Raw genomic sequence first — 20,389 nt, forward strand, 5'->3', positions numbered from 1 at the left:
AGAGAGCGAGGGGAGGGGCCGGAGGAGACCAGGGCCGTGGGACTAGGGGCACGGGGCCACATGGCAGCTTGTGGGTGGGGCAGCTGCTTCTGTCACCTCTATCTGGCAGGTGGGGAAACAGGCCAGTGGGTGGCGTCACTGGCCCAGCGTGTCACACGGGGGCCGGGGGGGGGGGGGGGGCGGTGAGATTTGTTGGTTGACCTTCGGGTGTAGCTTTTGCGAGAAAAGGGAAGGGGTGTGGTGGTGGTGGACGAGGTGCAGGCAGGGGCAGCGAGTGAGGGGCAGCCGGAGGGGGAGCTGAGGACTCCGCAGGGACCGTGGAAGAGAGAGATCTGGAAGTGCTGGAGGGCAGCAGGAGGTCTTGGGGCTGGGGAGGAAGGCCAGCCCCGGCCAGAGTGGGGGCAGGACCTGGCGGGTCAGGGGGCCCCAGGGGTCTCAGAAGGGTGAGCCCTCTGCCGCGAGCAGGTGCCCACAGCGGGCACGCACCCCGGCCCCTCCCTCTAGGTGAGGAGCCCCGTCTGGGGCCGTGGGGACGAGAGACACTGGACCACAGCACCTGCCTTCGTGGGCCTCTGCTGTGGCAGGAGTGGGACGGGACAGGGAGAAGCCCGCGTGGCTCTCAGTGTGGCAGGTGGCAGGAGGCCCTAGAAAATGTCACCTTCGAACCCGAGGCCCAATAGAGCCTGGTGTTTGATCAAGGGCCCAGAGAGCAGGGGGCACCAGGGTGGAGAGCACAGTCCCCGCACAGGCTCTGGGGCAGAGCCTGTGAGGGGAGGGTGGGGAGCGGATGGGGCAGGGCAGGTGGGGCCTCGGGGGCCCTTGGAGTTCACGTGTCTGTTATGTGGTATATCTCGGAGCACGTATCGGTGATGTTTAGTACATTCACGAGGTGGTGCTGCTACCGTGTCTAGTTCCAGAACATTCCACCACCCCAAAAGACAACCCGTCCCCATCAGCTGTCACTCCCTGCCCCCTCCCCAGCGCCCGGCCCCCACAAACCCCCTTCCTGTCTGTGGATGAGCCTGTTCTGGACGTTTCACATAAATGGAATCACACCCCGTGTGGCCTCTGTGTCTGGTTCCCTCCCTGAGCGTCGTGTGTTCAGGGTCCTTACGCCGGGCGGCGGGTGTGGGCGCCTCGCTCCTGCTCGTGGCCGAGGGACGTGCGTGTGCGCGGGGGACACGGTCTGTGTCTGTCGTGCCATTGAGGACTGACTGTGAACTGAGCTGTGCACGCACGTGTGAGGGTCTCACTCCGAGTGGTGGGTCAGAAGCAGAAGAGGGACAGGGTGGGGGGTGAGGAGGGAGGGCTGGGAATGGGGGGGTGAGGAGGGAGGGCTGGGAATGGGGGGGCCCGGACGGAGCTTCTGGAGAGGTGCAGCTGAGGGCACAGCCCGGAGAGCCCCACGTGAGGGTGTTCTCAGGGGGCCCAGAGAGGGGGTGGGAGCCCCGGTTTTACGGCCACCACCCGAGGCACATGCCTGCCTTTCGCCTGGTCCTCCCCCTCCCGGGGGAGGCATCCTGGGGCGGGGGCGGGTGGCGGCTGTCTGGATGGAGGCCAGCGCTGGCCGGTACCGTTGCCGGGACACCGAGGGCCTTTGTCGCTGTCAACAATGGCCCCACAGGCCTTCCAGGCGTGAGCCCCTGGGGGCCCAGAGGCAGACATGCAGACCCTGGCGTGGCAGCGGCCAGAGGCTGCCCGGCCCCACGTCCCCCAGGGGACCCTGGAAGTGGCATTCCCAGCACCTCTGTACAGGTGAGTGCGCGCCTTGCCCCAGACCCCACCTCTGGGTCTCGGGCCAGATGGGGTCTGGTGTGGCTTCTCTTGAATGTCGTCTGATTTCTGAGCGAAGGCATGCTGGTGTTGCTCTCTCCTCCCGCCTCCTGGCCCCCTCCTCCCCCCTGCCTCTCCTCCCTCCCTGCCCACGGCCAGAGCGGGGCGCCTGTGGAAACCGCAGGTCAGAGGCTCGCGTGGGCACCACGCACGCATAGCGAGCAGACCCCAGTTTGCTGCCGCTGCTCCGAGAACCGGGGCTGGGGGCTCCGATTTGCCCTCCCCCGGTTCTGGAAGCCAGATGTCCGACCCCAAGGGGTCAGCAGGGCTGGTTCCTTCAGGGCCTGAGGGAGACTCTCTGTCACGCCCCCCGGCTTCTCGTGTCTTCGTGGCAGTTCTTGGCACCCCCCGAGGACGCGTCACCCTGATCTCTGCCCCATCTTCACATAGCCGCCTCCGTGTCCAAACCCCTCCTTCCAAGGACACCAGGCGCGGCACCAGGGCCAGCCTAGCCTCCCAGCTTTACAGCTGTGTGTGCTGAAACCCCGTCTCCTAATAGGGTTCTGTTCTGAGATTCCAGGTGGGTATGGAATTGGGAGCCCCGTTGAGGACTGGGACCGTTTTCACGGTCTTCTGCAAATCACGTGCCTCTTGCAGTGTGGGTCTCGCCAGATGGTCTTGAACTTCCCCTTGAGCAAGTGGCAGACCTGTCTGTCCATTTCCTGACACAGATGTGCCGGAACCTACCAGGCTAATCCCCGCCCCCCTTCAGGAGACATGTGGGCTTCTGGTTTTCTGGGACCAGATCTGTGCCTGCAGGCGCTGGTGAAAAGCCTGTTGCCAGCGGCCCTGCGGGCACTGCCTCGGGGCAGCTCAGCGGCTCAGAGCCCCTGCCCGTCGTCGTGTGCGGGAAGGAGCGGCTGTCGAGGTTTCTGCTCGAGCAAGTGTGTGCGGCTTCGGCAGCTTGGGAGGTTTTTTTTCTGCTTTACTTTTAATGGTACCACGCTGTGGCTGTCTTCTCTGCCCCATGGCCTCTGTTTCCTGCACAGTCCCGTGCTCCCCCAGGGCCTTTGTGTATCCACCTGGAGCTTGGTGCTGCGGCCTCCTCAGGGAAGCCGTCCTAATGCCCAGCCCAGGACAGGCTCTGGCCCCAGAGGCCGCCGGGAACAGGTGCTCCCCTTGTCCCCGCCCCCCGCGTCCCCAGGGAGAAAGGCAAGCCGAAAAAGTGAAAGGTTTAGTGAGGGTGCACGGAGGCTAGAGAGGAGGGGGCCACGGAGGGTCGGCCTCCTGCTCTGCTCAGGCCTGGGGGAGGGGGGTGTCCGGGCCCTTGCGCCCTCGATGCTCGCAACGCATGGCAGGGGGTAAAAAGGCCCGTTCCAGAGCCAGCCGAGGCCCGGGGGGAGGGCAGGGAGGGCCACAGGCTCAGCCTCCTCCTCCCCGCCCTTAACCCCCTCAGCGATGACTGCCTGTCCCTGGAGGGGCCCCGCTGGACACCGGCCATCAAGCAGGCCACCCGCTGGAAGTACACGCCCCTGGGACGCGACGCAGCTGGACAGCTGTGGTCCACCGGCCTAACCACCTCAGACCCCCGTGAGGCCTGGTACACGTTCCCGCGGGCCCCGGACAGCCCCTACCGGGAGGCCCACGGCCACTGGCACAGAGGTCACAGCTGCCGGGAGCGAAGCATGCCCTCGGGTGAGTGCTCAGCCCGGTCTTGCCCCGCCACCGGGCCGGCCCCCCAGGGGAGGGCAAGGCGAGAGATGACCTCCTCTCCACCCCCCCCCCCCTCCTGCCCCCGTAGCCTGTACCCAGCACCTCCGGGAGACCGCCTGGTACGACCCTGTCATCCCTGCCCAGTACAGGAACCCCGGCACACGGTGGGGGAGCATGCTGTGGAGGGACAGACTCATCCGGGGCAAGGAGTACGGTGAGGACCGGGGGCCCAGAGATCTGGGGGAGCGAGGCCCCTGGAGCGAAGTGGAGACCGCCCAGGGCCAGAAAGCGGGGGACAGGAGGTGACCTGGGTCCTGGCCCCTACAGTGGTCAACAGGCACCAATACCGGGTGGAGCCACCGTGGCGGTCGGACCACGTGCCGTACCTGTCGGTGCCGCCGCGGCCGTGCCACGCCACCCAGAGCTACCGGCGGTGGAGCCTGGAGCCTTACCGCCCCTCCGCCAACCAGCGGCCCCCGCCCGCCCACCTGCCCGTCCGCTGATAAAGGTCACGCTGCCAGCACCGCCCCTGCAGGGACCCCTGTGCCTCTGACACCGCCCCCCCCCCCCCCCCCCCCCCCCCCCCGACCCTGTGCATCTCTCCACTTCTGGGGCCTGGGAGGGTCTTGGGTGGCCAGGCGGCCAGATAAAGGGAGCTGCTAACCGAGACCCTGGCGACCAGAACTCTGGGACGAAGGCAGATGGACCCTGGAGGCGCCGGCTGCCCCCTCCCCACTCTGGGCCCCGGGCAGACAGCTGAGGCCACAGTCCTCACCCCTGGGTGGCTTTTTATTCATAGCCAGTCGTGGCCTTGGGCACAGGGGTGTGGGACTGGGTCCCCCCCCAACCCCCGAGCCTGAGGCTCCCATCAGGCCCAGTGACGACACCGTTCGTCCAGGGACCCGGCAGCACCTAGGAAACCCCGACCGAGCCTGGGGTGACGGGTGAGCTGGGCGCTCCCCTGGATCCCAGAGGGCCAAGCTCGGAGTCTGGGCTGCTGACCGCCTGCCCTCACCTGCCGTCCTCACAGCCGGGTGAGGATGGGGGGCAGGGATGGGAGCTGGGCATGGCCTGTAGAGCTCACGTGCACAGGACCGCGACGGGACGGTGTCAGGGTTAGGCTCCGGGGTCCCCTGCAAGAGAAAGGGATGAGGGTAGTCAGTGAGGCCGGAGCCTGCCGGGGGCCCAGCCCCGCCGCCCGTGGTCAAGGGTGGGGCGTGGCCCCAACTCACAGCTCCGCAGGCGGATGGGCCAGATCAGGAGACTGCACAGACAGAGGGTGGCGGCCACGCCCACGCCACCAGTCACAGCCACCATCACCCAGTGGTAGAAGCCTACGCAGGCCCGGCAGCAGAGCTCCAAGCTAGGGGTGGGGCAGAAGCAGGTGAGCCGACATCCGCCAGGACCCGTCAGCCTGGGCCTCCCGCTCAGCCGTCGGGCAGCCGGAACCAGAGAGCCACCCTCGGTACCCCCTCACCCGGCTGGACTGCCACAGTCCCCTGCTCCCGGTTGTGCCAACAGCAGCCACCAGAGGGCTCCCCCCTGCCTCGGCCCCCAAGGCCCTGCACACCTGCGCTGCCCCCTCCCTGCCCCCCTCCTCCTCCTCCTGTCGCCCTCACTTCCTCTGCTCCAGCCACACAGGCCTCCTCTTTGCTGTTCCTCCCCGTTTACCTGGGACTCCCTGACAGCCACCAAGGCTCAGGTCCAGTGTCCTCTCCTCCAGGAAGCCCACCCTGACCTCTTGCCCCAATCAGGCTCCCACAAGCGGTGTTTCCTACACACCTTGCATTGGTCTGGATCACGCAGCCGTGTGCTTATTAAAGTGGCTGGCGTTGCCCCCAGGTCCCTGAGGACGGGAACAGACCGCCCTTGTTCCCAGAGCCCAGACTTCTACGAGGCTCCGCCTCAGTGCGCTAGAACCACCGGGGTCTGGAACCTTACAGGTTCTCAGGGCCTGAACAAGACTCTGGCTTTGCCCCAGCCCCGCCCACGGCCCTGGTACATCCGAATGCTGTGTCCTTGGCGCACAGCGGACCCCGCGTTTGCTTCCCAAGTAAGCCAAGTGCCGGAGGTAAGGAACAGCCGGGCGTCCCCCCTGTGAGAACCCGCCAGCGTGCCGCCTCGGGCCCAGGCAGAGTCCCCAGACCCCGGGCAGCGCCTGGCACCCGGCACGCACTCGGCACGCACTCGGCACATCTTACTAAGTGAGGAAGTGAGCAGCACTCACGAGCAGGGATGCAGGCTCTGGATGGCCATGACCGCCAGCCCGTTGGCCACCTTATCCGAGAAGCTCATGGCACCATACACGAAGGCTCCGCTGTGCTGGGGGACACGGGCAGGCAGGTCACAGCCCGGCCCCGGTCCCCCAACCCCCCCACCCGGTCCACACCATCAGCCTTACCGTGTGGGGGCCGATGAGGTCGGCCGTCATGGCCAGCGAGGTGACGAGGATCGTGGCACAGCCCATGCCCAGCAGCACGGCGGCTACGTACACGGCCACGCCGAGCCTGTCTGCCAGCGCCACCCAGGCGGCGAAGGCCAGGATCACCAGGAGGCCCGCGAAGTAGGTCAGCTGTGGAGGAGCGGGCCCAGGTCAGGCCCGCCTCGCCCTTGCCGGTCGGCACCTACCCCCTCTGCCCTTCGGTCTGCCGTACCTCCGGGCCCGGCCGCAGCCTGGAGGGGCGAGGGGAGCCATCCCTACGGGGCCCCTGGCTCGGACCCCACAAGCCTCGGGGGCCTGGGGGCTGCAGCACCACAGAGCCCGCACTGTGGGGCCACGGCCGCGCCCGAGTCCATTAAAGTTAAACAGAGTGAAATGTTCAGTTCCTTAGTCGCGCTGGCCAGAGTTCAAGGGCTCCATGCCACCGCTGGCCGCTGCCCCTGGCAGCCCCAAGTTCTAGAACCCTGGAGCCCTGAGCCGCTCCGAGGCGGGGACTCTAGACCTCCCAGACACAGGGCTTCCACGGTGTGGGTGCCGCGGTCCGGAGCCGCCTCCCCCCACCCACCCCAGCTCTCCCCGCTGTGGGATCCGCGCCCCCCCCCCCCCCCCCCCCCCCCCCGCCCACTTACGTTCCTCCCGATGCACTTGTTGATCGGCTTCATGAGGAAGGACGAGCAGAATCCGCTGACGTACATCACCAGCGGGATGGTGGCGATGAACTTCTGTCGGGGCAGAGCGCAGGCGCGCCTGTCACGGGCGGGCCCCTCCTCCCCGCTCCGCGCCAGCCCGCGCCGCCCAGCTCACCTTGGGCAGGTCGAGCGAGTAGGTGAGGTACATGGCTATGTACGTCTGGGACAGGTTCACGATGAGCCTCGTGCTCATGTACAGCAGGCCCACCTGCGGGCAGAGAAGGCTGGGCTCCGACGGCGCGCCCTGCCCCCATCGGCAGGGGACACGGGGCCCACGGGAGCCGCCTGCAGGGAGGAGGGCCGCTAGGGACAAAGAACGTCTGCCCGGGGGTACAGGACGATGGAGTGACACCCCCCCCCCCCCCAGAGTCGGGGCCTCAGGTCCAGCCCCACTGTGTCCCCCACGCCCCCGCCCCCTCAGCACACCTGATAGAAGGCGGGCTCCCGCAGCCAGTGTTTCCAGAGCAGCAGGGGCTGGGCGGTGGGCGGGGCCAGCAGCGGGCTGTGCTCGTCGGGCTCCTCCGCCCGCGGCCGGCGCCCTTCCCTCGTGCCCGCGTGGAACAGCAGCGAGAAGACGGCTCCCACTCCGACCACCAGCAGGGACAGGTTCTGGAGGCCAGGCGGGACAGGGGTCGGCCGGAGCCCAAGCCCCGGGGTCCGGGGCCCCGGGGTGTCCCGCCCGGGGCCCAGCTCACCTGGAACACCCGCGCGTCTCGGACGCCCAGCTGGTCGCGGGCGTCCCGGGCCACGTCCGTGTGCGGGGAGCCCTGCAGGCGGAGCAGCAGCCAGGCGGCACCGTACACGGTGATGTTGGCCACCACGGTGAAGGCGTACCTGGCGGGAGGCAGGCGAGGCTTCGGCGCGGCGGCCCGGGAGGGCGCACGGCGGCCGCTTCCCCGGGGGCCCGCGCCGCCAGAGCCACCGCTGGCATCCGGGGAATCGCTGGCTGCTGGGTGATCTCAGCCACTAAACGTCGGGTGGCCCCAGGAAAGCCCCGGCTACGCGTTATCCGAGGATTGACAATGACCCACGAGTCCACCACGACGACCCGAGCCGTCCGGGCACCGAGACTCGGGGAAGCAGGGCCATGGCCCACACGCCTGTGCGCTGGAGATGCTCAGAAGCCAGGATGTGGGGATTCTTGGTTCCCAGCTCCTGGGCCAGGGCCGCATGGTCTAGAAGCATCCAGGCCTGCTCCTGCCCGCAGCCCTAGAACAGTGTCCCTCTGGGGCTTGGGGGCAGAGCCTCTGGATCTCACACCAGGACTCAGTTTCCCTTTCTGAAAGTGAGCACAACACCCCCAGAGATCAGAGTGAATTGGCCCGCCAGCTGGGGCCCTCGGGCCCGGCGCAACCCCCGTCATCGGCGCCCACGGCTCCGCGCCATGATGTGGAAGTCAGAGGCCGGGCTGGGCAGCGCTGGGGCCAAGCGGACCGAGGTGGAGAAGGCAAGGCCCCACTGAAGGTGCCAGAGGAGTGCACGCTCAGGGTGCCTCCCGTGAGCCAGTCCTCCCCCCAGCTCCGGCCACAGGGGCCGCCACCACGTGTGCTAGCCCTTCTGCCTGGCACTTGATCATCTCCTGTACCCTTGTCCCGCTGCACACTGGCCCGAAGGGGTGGGCTCTGCACCAAGCCTGGCCTTGCCATGATGATCAAAGATAATCCACACAAAGGGCCTAGAACTGTGCCTGCACCTGCACACAGCAAGCACTGCATAAATGCTCCCATTACCATATCCAGGAGAACCTCCTTCAGTGCCTCAAACCAGCCAACAGACAAGCCCGGCGCCAGCTGTATCCATGTGGGCAAGCTGGAGTCTAAGATGGCCCTCGATCTTCCCACACCCTGGTCGCGTCCTAATCCCTCCCCTCGAGAAGGGGACTGTGGATAAGCGAGATCACTCCCACTGTTTAGGTAAAAGTGACAAAGGTAAAGGGGTCCTGCAGGTATAATTAATGGAGATTATCCTGGGTGAGCCAAGCCTAATCAGGAGATCCTTAGGAAAACCCAAGCCTCGGGTGAGACCCCAGGCGTAGCCACCACCTCGACGGGGGCCTCCAGACACACCCTGGGGCAGAAAGTACAGCTGAGCAGTCAGGCTCCACACCCACAGCGACCAGGAGATGCTATCTGGTGCCGTTTTAAGCTGCTGCCTCTGTGGCCGCAACGGCGGAGGGATACGCCATCGTACAGACGGGTCACCTGGCGCTGGCGGTCCCGGAGCCACACGGCCAAGCGGAGCCCAAACGCGGACGGCGCCCCGGTCTCCGGGCCTCGCCGGTGCCCCACGTACCTGAGGGCCGTGAGCTCCACCTTCTCGTGGTCGTTGGTGACGAGCTCCGGGATGAGGCTGAGGTGGGCGATCTGCGTGGCGGCCCAGCCGAACTGGAAGATCACGATGAACGGCCCGTAGTAGAGGAGGGCGGCCCACTCCGGGGTACCCGCCCCGCAGCCCAGGCACGGGCTGAAGATGAAGGGGAAGGACAGCAGGACACAGACGGTGCCTGTGGACGAACGGAGAGCGGGGCGGTCACCCCACGGGGCCTTCCCACGAGCCCGCGGCTCCCCGGGGCGGGACCAGGCGGGGACGAGCCAGGCCCGGAAAAGGCCCTCGCAAAGTCCTACAGTGGGGTCGGAGTCAGCAGGTGAAGGGTTCCCCGGACAGACCGGGAAGCCGAGGCAGAGGGACCCAAGGTCATGCGGCCCAAGAGGACAGCGGAGCCAGGCCTCCACCTGCCAGTTCAGGTGATGCGCCCCCGGTGTCTAATGGGGAAACTGAGGCACGTGAGGTCACGTGCTATAGCGAGTACAAGGGCAGGGCCAGGACCTCCAGCCAAGTGTTAGGAAAGGACAAGGACGAGGCCTCCCCACGCCAGCCTGGGGCCCCCCAGGGTGACAGGGCAGGGGGGGGGGTGGAGGGGGTGGGGGGGAGGGGTGCGGAGGGAATGAGAGGAGCCGCGGGTCGGCAGGTTGAAAGGGCGCCACTGCCCACCACACACGCCATTTATGCCCCCAACTTCCCCCTCCTGCCTCGCCCGGTAGGGCCTTTTCCTCCCCCAGCTCCTACCAAGCGGCCCACGGGGCTGCCAGCCGTCAGAAGGCCAGGGGACGCCGGGTGAGGCTACACTGGACCCTGCCCTCCCTGAGCCCCAGTGTCCCCATCAGCTCAGGAGGAGGCCTGGCCTCTTCCTGGAAAAAAGCCCGATACCTCAGAACAAGCCCAAGTCCTCAAGGGCAGCCAACAGGCCCTGCGGGACCGGCCCTGCCCCCTCTGCCCCAGCCACAACGGGCCTCCTCCCTGCCCCCGCACGCCAGGCTCCGTGCTACCCCAGGGCCTTTGCACAGGTCGTCCTGCTGCGTGGAATGCTATTCCCTCACACCGTCCCAGCAAGGCTGAGTCCTTTTCGTCCCTCAGAACTCAACTCAAACGCCACCTCCTCAGAAAAGCTCTCCCTGGCCGACCCAGTCACCGGCCGTCCCGTCCCCGCCCCGACGTAGCCCATCTGGACACGGCTTCCTTCTCATGTGCCTTAGCACACACACGGATGTTTCTGTCTCTGCTTGTTTCCTGCCTGCCTCCCCCGCCAGACCAGGCTCTGGGAGGGCGGACGACAGGTCTCTCTGGGTCACTTGTGTGGCCCTGGCCCACCAGCACGAGGCCCGGTACAGACTTTTTGAGTGACTAAGTGATAATATTAATAATGCCACCAATTTACAGCCTGAAGAGGTGGGTGTTCCCACCATCCCCATTTTCCAGCCGAGGACCCAGGTCCATCGTGTGAGCCGCAGAGCCGAGAACCCAGCCTGCTGCCACCCCCCCACCCCGCCCCCGAGCTGCTCCTTCCCTGGAGCTCAGGGCCCTCTCCCCCACCTCCCCGCTGGGCCCAGCAGCTGGCCTCCCCTCCTCCCCCGAGGCTCTGGACCTCACGCCCCGACGCGGGGCCCACGTCCGCAGTCCCGGGATGGGGAAGTGAAACCAAACCCAGCTTTCCTTGCTATGTCTCTGGAACTGGCGATGGGCGGGGCATCCCGATCCGATTCCTGGGGGCGCCGGGGCCCTGGAGGCCCCCGCAGGGCCCAGGCACAAACTGTACACTCTGGTCAGAAGAATGCGCTGCCCTGGCCAGAACCCGCCCTGGAGCCGGCCAGGCCAGGTTAACCATTGTCTGGACGAGGCTGCCTGGCTGAGGGACCTTGGGCAAGGGACTTGGGGCCTCAGTTTCCAGAAAGTGGAAATAACAAAAAAATCTGCCTCTCAAAGTCAGCATGAGTTAACATGCAAAGGGCACCCGAGTGGCTCAGTGGGTTGAGTGTCCGACTTTGGCTCAGCTCAGCTCATGATCTCACGGTTCGTGGGTTCGAGTCCCGCGTCGGGCTCTGTGCTGACAGCTCGGAGCCTGGAGCCTGCTTCCGATTCTGTGTCTCCCTCTCTCTTTGCCCCCCGCCCCCAACTTGTGCTCTGTCTCACTCGCTCTCAAAAAGAAACATTAAAAAATTTAAAAATAAAAAAGATTAACGAGCAAAACCTGCCTCGGGTGCTTTAAAACTGTGGTAGGTCACATTTGCACAGCTGTCTCAACCGGCCGGAACGCACACGCACACACACTCCTATCCATCCTTCAAACCCCCAAAGCTAACGTCCCTTCCTTCAGAGCTCTGCTTCTCCCTTATGAAACCTAGTGCACCCACATGCCCCAGCGTGGACCCCACGGAGAATCATCCCCTGTCTGGCTGTATCCTCTCGGGGCTGGGGGAAGCCCAGAGAGCTTGTTAAGGGAAAAAGTGAATCCATCACCACCGGCCACAGGCTCAGCGGCAAAAAAAAAAAAAAAAAAAAAAAAAAAGAGAGAAGTGGGAAGGGTTGCCAAGGTGACTTTCACTCAGGTCCCCTTATCAGGCCTCAAGAGGGGCTGCCTCGGCTTCCTCTCAGATCCTTCTGGGTCTCCCCACACGCTCACCCTGCGGCGGAGAAGGGGAAGGGGTGCAGGTGGAGGCCGTGGTGCCTGGTAGGGGTGCGTAGCCCCCAGGCCGGTTGTACATAAACACAAAGCCGGCTCTTTATTTATAAAGGTGCCTAACCTTTGCAGGGGGAGGGGAGGCCGATTCTTCCTCTGGGGTCTGGTGGGAGCCTCACCGAACCCCAGGCCTCCCACCTATGAAAGGGGCGCAGAATCAGGCTGCTAACAGCGTGCACTCCCGGGGACCCCTTCCCATGGCTGCTTCCGGCTCCCCAGGGGTGGCTCCCCTGTCGGCCCAGGGAGAAGACCCCCACACCCACGTATCTGTCACCTGTCAGGCCTAGGAACTATCGCGTTTGCTCGTCAAGGAGTTGACCCGAACAGAACTGCGTTTGAGGCCTGGCTCTCAGACTCTGCAAGCAATCCCCGCACCGGCCCAAAGAGGAGCACCTTTCCCGTCTGCTTTTCAGAGGGGAGCACCAGTCTGAGTCTCCCGTGTCTCCCTGCTCCCCTCCCCGGCCGCTACAGTCTAAAGTGACCCCAGGGCAGCCTGGGTGTCCTCGGCGCCCGAGAATCCCGACCTCCGGCCGCTTGGAGATCTGCTGCACCTGGCAAAAACAGCACTCACGAGGGCCCAGGGCAAGTCACTGCCTCCTCGGTCACTGTTCCCAAGGGCAAGGAGACATCGGCCGGCCCCTCCTAGCTTCTAGAAAGCTGCCGCCCGGAATTCGCAGGGCAGGATTCCTGTGCCTGCCTCCCGAAATGCCCGGCGGGCCCCAAATGCCGGGAGGCACCCGTGCCAGGGGGAGGTGGGCAGAGAAAGCGGCGGGGGCTAATCTCAAGGCCCAGGGTCCACGGCGGCACAGAAGGGATGCTGGGAGGCCGGCCTTATCAAGGGTGTGCACGGGGCGGGACACCCCAGCTCCGGGGCACCTGCCTCCACCCCCTCACCAACACAGGTGTTCTGACAGCTCCCCCAGAGCCCCACCCCGTTGGCCCCGCAGACCCCAGCCCCCTCAGCCAGACAGACACAGACCCCTGACTCCTTGGTCTTACCTGCCCCCAAGTCTTGGCTCGGGGACAGCACCCTCAAACCTCCCAAGCACCAGGCTGCCCGAGCCGGGGCAGACGATGGGCAGAGGCGCACCGGAGAAACGGACAGACTGACGGGGGGGGGGGGGGGGGGTCTAGGCAGCCTGACCCCCCACTCACACCGAGTTGTCCTGGGTGGTCACCCAGAGAAGCCAGACTAGGCAGAGCGACAGAGGTGGCACTAGGCAGGCAGAGCGTTCAGGGTGCCCATGGGGGTCAGAGAGAAAGACAAAGGGAAGTGACACCGGAGGGTCACATGAGCGGTCAGATGGCAGACAGAAGGAGTACAGGGCAGCTAAGCAGACAGATGGGGGAGGCTCATGGACGGGGCAGAGTACTGGACGCAGGAGGTTCGGGCCTAGGGCAGGCGGGCACAGGAGGCAGGCTCGGGGCCCCGGGGCAGGCAGTCCGACGGGGGAGGCTCGAGCCAGCGGGCAGTCAGACGGAGGAGGCTCGGCCGAGACTTACCGACCAGGTGCCAAGCCTTCCGAGGGCCGCAGCGGGCGCAGCGGCCGGCGGCGCGGTCGGCCTCGTAGCCCACGAGGGGCGTACACAGCCCGTCGGCCACCTGGCCGAGCAGCAGCAGCAGGCCCGCGCCGCGGGAGCTGTAAGCGCGCACCGAGTGCAGGTAGAGCAGCAGGTAGGTGAACCACATGGACGCGCACAGGTCGTTGAGGAAGTGGCCCACGGCGTAGCTCAGCCGAGCGGCCAGGGACAGTGGCCGCGGGGGCGCCCCCGCTCCGGCTGCTGGGGGCCCCGGGCCCATGGCCGCGCCCCGGACTCCGGCCGGGCGGTCGGGCGCGCGGCAGACGCCCCGCTCTCCCCGCGCCGCCGCCGCCCAAGTCCGCCCCGCGGAGCGCGCAGGCCGAGCCCCGAGCCCAAAATTAAGGCCTGGTCGGGGCGGGGCGGGGCGGGGCAGGCTGACGGCCGCCTCCGCCAATCGGGGCCGCGCGCCGGGACCCGGAAGCCAATAACCAGAGAGAGGGGCGTGGCCTCGGGGCCGGTTCGGCCTCCGGGCCGGGCGCCGGCGGGGTGAGACGGTCCTAGCGCCGGGCGGTTCGCCCTGGGGTGAGAGGGACCCCCACGCACGTGGGCGGCGACACGGGAGCGCCCACGCCCGGACCCCTGCCTTCAGGCCGGCGCCCCCCTCGCCTGACGGCAGCGCTACGAGGCCTACCGTGTGGGCCGGGAGGGGGGTGGGCTGGGGGGCGCGGGAGATGGGGGAGAATTCTGAGTCTGAGCTCGCCCCTCCTCGGGGTCCGGTGACTTCCCGACCCGGAGAGACCCAGTCGGACGCGGAGAGGACGCATTCGTTCTAATTAATTAGTTATTAAGGATAATAATGGGGATAATCATCATAATAACACCAGCTGGTGTTTAATGAGCGCCGGCTGTGCCAAACGGCCCACGTGGGTTTTCTCACCCAAGCCTGGAGGGAAGCGAAGCGAGTGTCTCCCATTTCACACAGGCCCAGAGAACCGAGCGGCCGTGCCCCGGGGGCTCAGGGAGTCGGTGCCTGCGAGGCCTGTGCTCACAACCCCTCCCCACCCTCCTCCAACCGCCCTCCCACGACTGGGTCACCACACGAGCGGTTTCAAGTTCCCCCAAGCGTTGGGTGCGGTTGTGCCCCCGCGCCCCCAGGGCCCCTCCGGCGGTGGTTGAACATCTGCACTCCAGCCAGAAACCCCACTCCCTCCCGGCTGTTCCAGCCTTTAACTCTGGAGGGCCTCAGTCTCCCCAGATCTGGAATGGGTATAATGCACATTAAAAGTTATATGGGGGGGAGGGGGTGCCGTAGCGCCTGGGTCGTTCAGTCCAGTAAGCTTCCTACTTTGGCTCAGGTCATGATCTCCCCGGTCCTTGGGTTCAAGTTCCCTTCCGCCTCTGTGCTGACACCTCGGAGCCTCGAGTCTGCTTCGGATTCTGGGTCTTCCTGGAGAGGCAGAGAGAGAAGGAGACACAGAATATTTGAAAAAGACACACACACACACACACACACACACACACACACACACACTGTGCGCGACCGGGGGGAGGGGCAGAGAGAGAGGGAGACACAGAATCGGAAGCAGGCTCCAGGCTCTGAGCTGTCAGCACAGAGCCCGACGCGGGGCTCGAACTCACCAGCCGTGAGATCATGACCATGACCTGAGCCGAAGCCGGGCGCTCAACCGACTGAGCCACCCAGGCGCCCCTGAAAAATTGTAAGTGATATAAGGGGACCTGGCTGGCTCAGTTGGTAGAGAGCGTGACTCGATCTCAGGGTCCTGAGTTCCAGTCCCACGCTGGGTGTAGAGATTACTTAAAATAAATAAATACATAAAATATTTTTCAAGTGATATCATTGTTAGCTCTTAATAGTCTCAGAAGCTCTACTCATCACCCCTTCCTCCCCTGTCATTATACAGTACTCTGCGCTGGCCCACATCATAACCCTGATATCTGCTTTCCCTCACTCCCCCCCCAACCCCTGCTGTCGCTGGGTCCCCCACTGAACTTTGATCCCCATGAAGGCAGGGACTGGCTTAGTCACTCTGTTGTCTCCAGGAATGCCCAGCCCATAAGAGGAGCCCAAGAAATATCTGTCCATGGGGCGCCCGGGTGGCTCAGTGGGGTAAGCGCCCAACCTCAGCTCAGGTCGTGATCTCACAGGTTCGGGAGTTCGAGCCCCGCGTCGGGCTCCGTGCTGACAGCTCAGAGCCTGGAGCCTGCTTCGGATTCTGAGTCTCCCTCTCTCTCTGCCCCTCCCCCTCCCCTGCTTGTTCTCCTCTCTCTCTCTCTCTCTCTTAAAAATAAATAAATAAAAACTTAAAAGAAATATCTGTCCAATGATTGGTGGGCATGCGAAGGCAGAGATTCAGAAGTGTAGACGGAAACCGGGAAACAGACCGCAACCCACGGACAAACCGGAGGCTCAGGCAGCCCAAGGGGGTCCCAGCCCAGACTACCCACCGCAATACCCACGCTTTTATGAAAAGGAGCCTGGAAAATGGGTGTGGAGGGGGTAATGGGGACTCAAGAGAGAAGCTAGCAGGGAGCGGGGAGATAAGAGGCTGAGGTCACCGATTTGGAGGAGATAAATGATAAGGAGAGACAAGAATCTGAATTCTTTCCTTCGTGTGGGGCAAGCTCCCCTTCTGTTTCCCTGGGGGAGTAAAAGAACACCTGAAGAAACTCTTGCCTCACTCAGCTTTACGGGGCTTGTAAAATACCCGCCTCAGCTTTTAAAATATTTGCTAAGGTTTTAAAGGGGCGCCTGGGTGGCTCAGTCGGTTGAGCATCCGACTTTGGCTCAGGTCATGATCTCACAGTTCCTGGGTTCAGGCCCCGCGTCGGGCTCTGTGCTGACAGCTCGGAGCCTGGAGCTGCTTCGGATTCTGTGTCTCCCTCTCTCTCTGCCCCTTCCCCGTTCATGCTCTGCCTCTGCCTGTCTCTCAAAAATGAATAAACGTTAAAAAAAAATTTTTAAATAAATAAAAATAAATATCTGTTCAGGTTTTATTTATTTCAGTAATCTCTCCCCCCAACCCAACGTGGGGCTCAAACTCACGACCAAGAGTCTCTTGCTCTAGGGACTGAGCCCGCCAGGCCGCCCCCCACCTACGTTTTGCATTCACGTTTCTCATCTCCAGTCTTCCCACCTCCCCAGGAGATCTTACAGTACCTCTGGCCCATTTTTCCAGGGAAAACAGGCTTTCACAGAAGTCCTTGCCAGAGGGCACACAGCTCACAAGAGGCAGATTCAGGATCCAAACTGGGCCCCGCGTGATCTCCAGCATCTTTGAGTTCTTTTTTTCAATTTTTTTTTAACGTTTTTATTTTAATTTTTGAGAGGCAGAGACAGAGCGCTAGTTGGGGAGGGGCAGAGAGAGAGAGGGAGACACAGAATCCGAAGCAGGCTCCGGGCTCTGAGCTGTCAGCACGGAGCCCGACGCGGGGCTCGAACCCACAGACTGTGAGATCATGACCCGAGCTGAAGTCGGACGCTTAACCGGCTAAGCCACCCGGGCGCCCTGAACATCGTTGAGTCCTTTCTGCACTGGCCCGGGAGGACCCACCTGAAGGTACCCTTACCAGCCTCCTGCGTGGGTCGGGAACCCACAGGGATCCTCCCCCAGCAGCCCTTCCGGCAGAGGCACCACGGAGGAGGGGGTGGGGGGTTGGCAGAAGGACAGACAAATGTCTGGCTTTTACTTCCAGGTCCCTGGGGAGCCACGTAGGGTTCTGAGAGGAGGTGGGAGGGTCAGATAAAAAGCTGTACGAGGGCGGGGACTGGGCAGTCTACTTGAAAGTGGGCCTCAGCTGCAGGGGTTGGGAAACCAGTGGAGGGCACACATGCCTGCCCCCCCATAAGAGTGGGGGTCAGATTTGCCAGGAAGATCAGAGAAGGTCCTGCCCGAGAGGGAGGATGTGAGAGAGAGTGGAATGCCTTGCCCTCAGGATGGGACAGAGACAGACTTGGGGTCAGGAGAGATCCAGACAGGCTTTGATGTCCCCGGAGCACCCCCAGCTGCCCCCCAGCCCCTGCTGGAGATCGGATGTCCCGGTGGCCCCAGTAGGAAGAGGGGTTTGCTTTGATCTTCCCTCAGACCCAGCCCAGGAGGACTGGGAGTGGGAGTGGGGAGGAGAAGAGGGGAGAGGCGGAAGGAAGGGGAGGGAGGGCTCCTAGAACCCAGGGAAACAGCCAGGAACTTCCTTAGATTCCTGGGGTGGCTTGGGGGGCCCAGGCAGCCTCAGGCAATCCCCCGAGCCTCAGTTTCTCTCTTTGTAATGGGCATGACAGCAGCACTGCTGAATAGGGTTAGGGGAGATTAGGCAGGTGAGGAGTCGACCCGCAGAACAGGGTTTCCCAGCCCAGGCACTGCTGACACAGGGCACCAGATCATTCTTTGTGGGGATGGGGGTGGGGGTGGGGGGCTGTCCTGTGCATCCCAGCACAGGAGCAGACTCCGGCCCCCTCCACGTTGCTACAACCAAAAATGTGTCTAGGCTTTGCCCAATGTCTCCCTCAGTTACCCTGAGAGGCAACCGCTCACTGTACTAGAAAATTCTCTGCGACAGGGGTCTGAAGCTGCATGGACAAAACCAGCAAACACTTTCAGTAACAATGACCAGCCCGGCCCGGTTCTGAGGGAGAACATTAGTTATACATTCTTTTAATGTTTATTCATTTGGGGGGGGGGAGGGGCAGAGAGTGAGGGAGACACAGAATCTGAAGCAGGATCCAGGCTCTGAGCTGTCAGCACAGGGCCAGACGTGGGGCTCGAACCCACAAACCTTGAGATCATGACCTGAGCCGAAGTCGCAAGGTCAAGGGGCGAAGCCACCCAGGCGCCCCTAAGGGAGAACATTAGTTAAACTCATTAAACCCTTACAAAGACCTCCTGGGGGGGTAGACTCAGTTATCCCACTTCACAGAGAGGCAGACTGAGGCTCAGAGAGTTTGTAAATTGCTCAAGCCACACATGAAGGGCTCAGGGCCACCTCCCGGAGCTTCTGAGGGTCCAGCAGCAGCCGGGGGGGGGGTGCCCCCTCCTCAGAGGTTTGAGACCCCAGCCCCCACACCCCTTCTTTCCAGCAGCTATGACCTGTGTGTCCTCATCCCTTCTTTGTCCTTCCCAGCAGCCCCCTTGTGTTAAATTTGTCCCTAAACAAGCCCGAGGAGGGCTGGGATGTCCTGAGAGAGCGCGAACCGCATTCTTGATTCTTCTGTGTCTTCCTACGTGCCCCGGAAAAGCAGTCCACGGGCCCCAGACAGCAGCGAGGGCTGTCACAGCATCAGCCAGGGCTGCTTAGACCGTGGTGGCCCCTGGGACTGCCTGGCCACGCAGGGCACCCGGCCACGCAGGGGCAGGTGACGGAGCGAAAGCGGCAAGTGGCAGGCTGATGTTCACATCTTCAGCATGGTGGCGGTGCGATCATTCAACACAAGATGTGGCCTCACGTTGGCACAGAAACATACACGTGTACGCGTGTGTGTGTCGTGTCTGGCATTGTGTTTCCCCCACAAACGCAAATCAGCGGGTGGAAGTCCTAACTCCCCAGGACCTTGGAACGCGCGACCTCACGTGCCCATAGGGCCATCGCAGACACGCTGCGTTCGGGTGACATCACACGGGTATAGGGCAGTATTGACCCACTGAAAAGGGAAATCTGGACACAGACACACGGGGCGAAGCCAGGTGACAAGGAAGGCCAAGAGAGCGGGGTGGCACCTGATTAAGCCAAGGAACACCAAAGATGGCCAGTGACCCCCCCAGAAGCCGGAGAGCCTGTGGCACATTCTCCCTCGGGGCCTCAGAAACAACCAGCTCTGATCGAGTCCTTGAGGTTGGACCTCTAGGCCCCAGAAGTGTGAGGCGATACGTTCACAGTAGTTCAAGGCCCCGGTTTGTGGTGCTTTGCTGGTGCAAGCCCTAGGAAACGATCACTCTGTGCGTGTGTGTGTGTGTGTGTGTGTGTGTGTGTGTGTGTAGGAAAAGTTTTAGTAAGAAGCGTAACAAGCTGATAATGGGGAATATGGTGGATGCGTGGCGGCCTTAATTACACAGACTTTACTTCGGATTTCCACGTTATTTGCATCGTAAGATTAATTTCAAAAGCAAAGAAGCTTAAGCCATCCTTAATGGATCTTGTATTTCCAGGTCTGCAGGTTGAGATTCTCTTCCTGGCCTCCGACGACACAAATTTCCCGATGAAACGCAGAAATGTTGGCAAAGAAAGGAACGCACGCAATTTACGACTTTCGGCAGCCGTGGTTGCTGGTTTTCCCGCCGAGAGCTGGGTATTGAGAGGCCTTTACGTTGCTAAGAAAAAGCAAGGGGGCGCGCCTGGCTGGCTCTGGCGGTGGAGCGCGCGCCTCTTGATCCCGAGGTCGTGAGTTCAAGCCCCCAGGTTGGGTGTGGAGGCTACTCAAAAAAAAGAAAAAGAAAAAACGATTCGTAATTTGGGGGCTGAAAGGATCTGCTTTTGAAATGCACGCAGGATGTCAAGTCGAATCGGATAAAGGCTGCTACTCGTATATGTCGCTTGTTGGGGGGTGTGGGGGCGTGTGGATCGCATGAAATGGACTGAATCCATTGCAGTTTGGACTGAAGACGCTTTTGTAATTTTTTCCAGAAAATGTCCATGCCACGACCTGTTGTTTTTTTTTTCCTCGATGCCAAGGAGCTGCAAATTGCCTTCAAAATCGACCTCAAAACACTTCATTGCTTTTCGATGTACCAGAAGCCCCCCGCCCTGGATTTCCTCAGGTGGTACCTTGGGAGTGGGGACGACAGTTTCGAAGGCAACGCCAGGTCACTCAAGCCCAAGGGGGCGGGGCTTGGAGGGCGCGGCTTCCCCCGCCTTCCAGCGTGGACTTGTCACCTGGATTGTTTCCAGCCGAGGGGGCGAGAGGCAAGGGTGACCGACGAAGCAACAGCAGGGGCTGGATGGAGTCCGGGTCTGTCAAAATTCCAGGGCGCGGTCATCTTCCTCGACCCTGGGCTGCCTCGTAGAAAAACAGGTTTACTGAGATTTCATTCACGTGCCATAGAATGCATCCATTTAAGGGGTGCAATTCCGTAGTTTTTGGTATATTTATAGCTATGCAACCAGCACTGCGGGCTAATCTTAGAACATTTTGATCACGCCCGAAGAAACTCCGCGCCCATGAAGCAGTCTCTCCCCACTCGCCCTCCCCACTCGTTCCCCAGCCCCAGGCAACCACTCACTTCCCGTCTC

The 20,389-nt window shown here is 63.0% G+C and overlaps 2 protein-coding genes across 5 annotated transcripts; one reads left to right on the top strand and one right to left on the bottom strand.

Moving 5' to 3' along the window:
- The first annotated feature begins 1,588 nt into the window (after positions 1 to 1,588).
- Positions 1,589 to 4,155, top strand: CA2H19orf71 (chromosome A2 C19orf71 homolog). Of its 4 annotated transcripts, XM_042927971.1 has the most exons (6): positions 1,797 to 2,353; positions 2,431 to 2,744; positions 3,230 to 3,468; positions 3,575 to 3,700; positions 3,814 to 4,025; positions 4,075 to 4,155. In XM_042927971.1, exons 2-5 carry the CDS (start codon positions 2,551 to 2,553, stop codon positions 3,987 to 3,989), a joined length of 735 nt encoding a protein of 244 aa, XP_042783905.1. In that variant the 5' UTR covers positions 1,797 to 2,353; positions 2,431 to 2,550; the 3' UTR covers positions 3,990 to 4,025; positions 4,075 to 4,155. The 4 variants fall into 4 exon arrangements, with proteins under 4 accessions (XP_042783906.1, XP_042783907.1, XP_042783905.1 ...); XM_042927972.1 differs by lacking the exons at positions 1,797 to 2,353; positions 2,431 to 2,744 and adding an exon at positions 1,589 to 1,755; XM_042927970.1 differs by having other exon boundaries at positions 1,797 to 2,744.
- A 64-nt stretch (positions 4,156 to 4,219) lies between these two features.
- MFSD12 (major facilitator superfamily domain containing 12) lies at positions 4,220 to 13,490 on the bottom strand. Its single transcript, XM_042927969.1, has 10 exons — positions 13,133 to 13,490; positions 8,908 to 9,118; positions 7,311 to 7,449; positions 7,042 to 7,224; positions 6,731 to 6,823; positions 6,556 to 6,648; positions 5,888 to 6,058; positions 5,714 to 5,808; positions 4,719 to 4,849; positions 4,220 to 4,619 (listed from the first exon to the last, which is right to left on the bottom strand). Exons 1-10 carry the CDS (start codon positions 13,428 to 13,430, stop codon positions 4,603 to 4,605), a joined length of 1,431 nt encoding a protein of 476 aa, XP_042783903.1. The 5' UTR covers positions 13,431 to 13,490; the 3' UTR covers positions 4,220 to 4,602.
- Between the last annotated feature and the right edge of the window lie 6,899 nt (positions 13,491 to 20,389).

This window comes from Panthera leo, chromosome A2 (assembly GCF_018350215.1).
Source record: "Panthera leo isolate Ple1 chromosome A2, P.leo_Ple1_pat1.1, whole genome shotgun sequence".
In the NCBI taxonomy this organism is placed as follows: Eukaryota; Metazoa; Chordata; class Mammalia; order Carnivora; family Felidae; genus Panthera; species Panthera leo.

Bases quoted from the DNA above. Each gene is read 5' to 3' on its own strand.
- CA2H19orf71 (XM_042927970.1), top strand. From the start codon at position 2,551: ATGTGGGCTTCTGGTTTTCTGGGACCAGATCTGTGCCTGCAGGCGCTG. The intron at 3,469-3,574 runs GTGAGTGCTCAG...CTGCCCCCGTAG, and splicing joins GGAGCGAAGCATGCCCTCGG to CCTGTACCCAGCACCTCCGG. The intron at 3,701-3,813 runs GTGAGGACCGGG...TGGCCCCTACAG, and splicing joins CATCCGGGGCAAGGAGTACG to TGGTCAACAGGCACCAATAC.
- MFSD12 (XM_042927969.1), bottom strand. From the start codon at position 13,430: ATGGGCCCGGGGCCCCCAGCAGCCGGAGCGGGGGCGCCCCCGCGGCCA. The intron at 7,450-8,907 runs GTACGTGGGGCA...GCCTCCCGCCAG, and splicing joins GTGGAGCTCACGGCCCTCAG to GTACGCCTTCACCGTGGTGG. The intron at 6,059-6,555 runs GTAAGTGGGCGG...GCTCCTCCACAG, and splicing joins ACAAGTGCATCGGGAGGAAC to CTGACCTACTTCGCGGGCCT.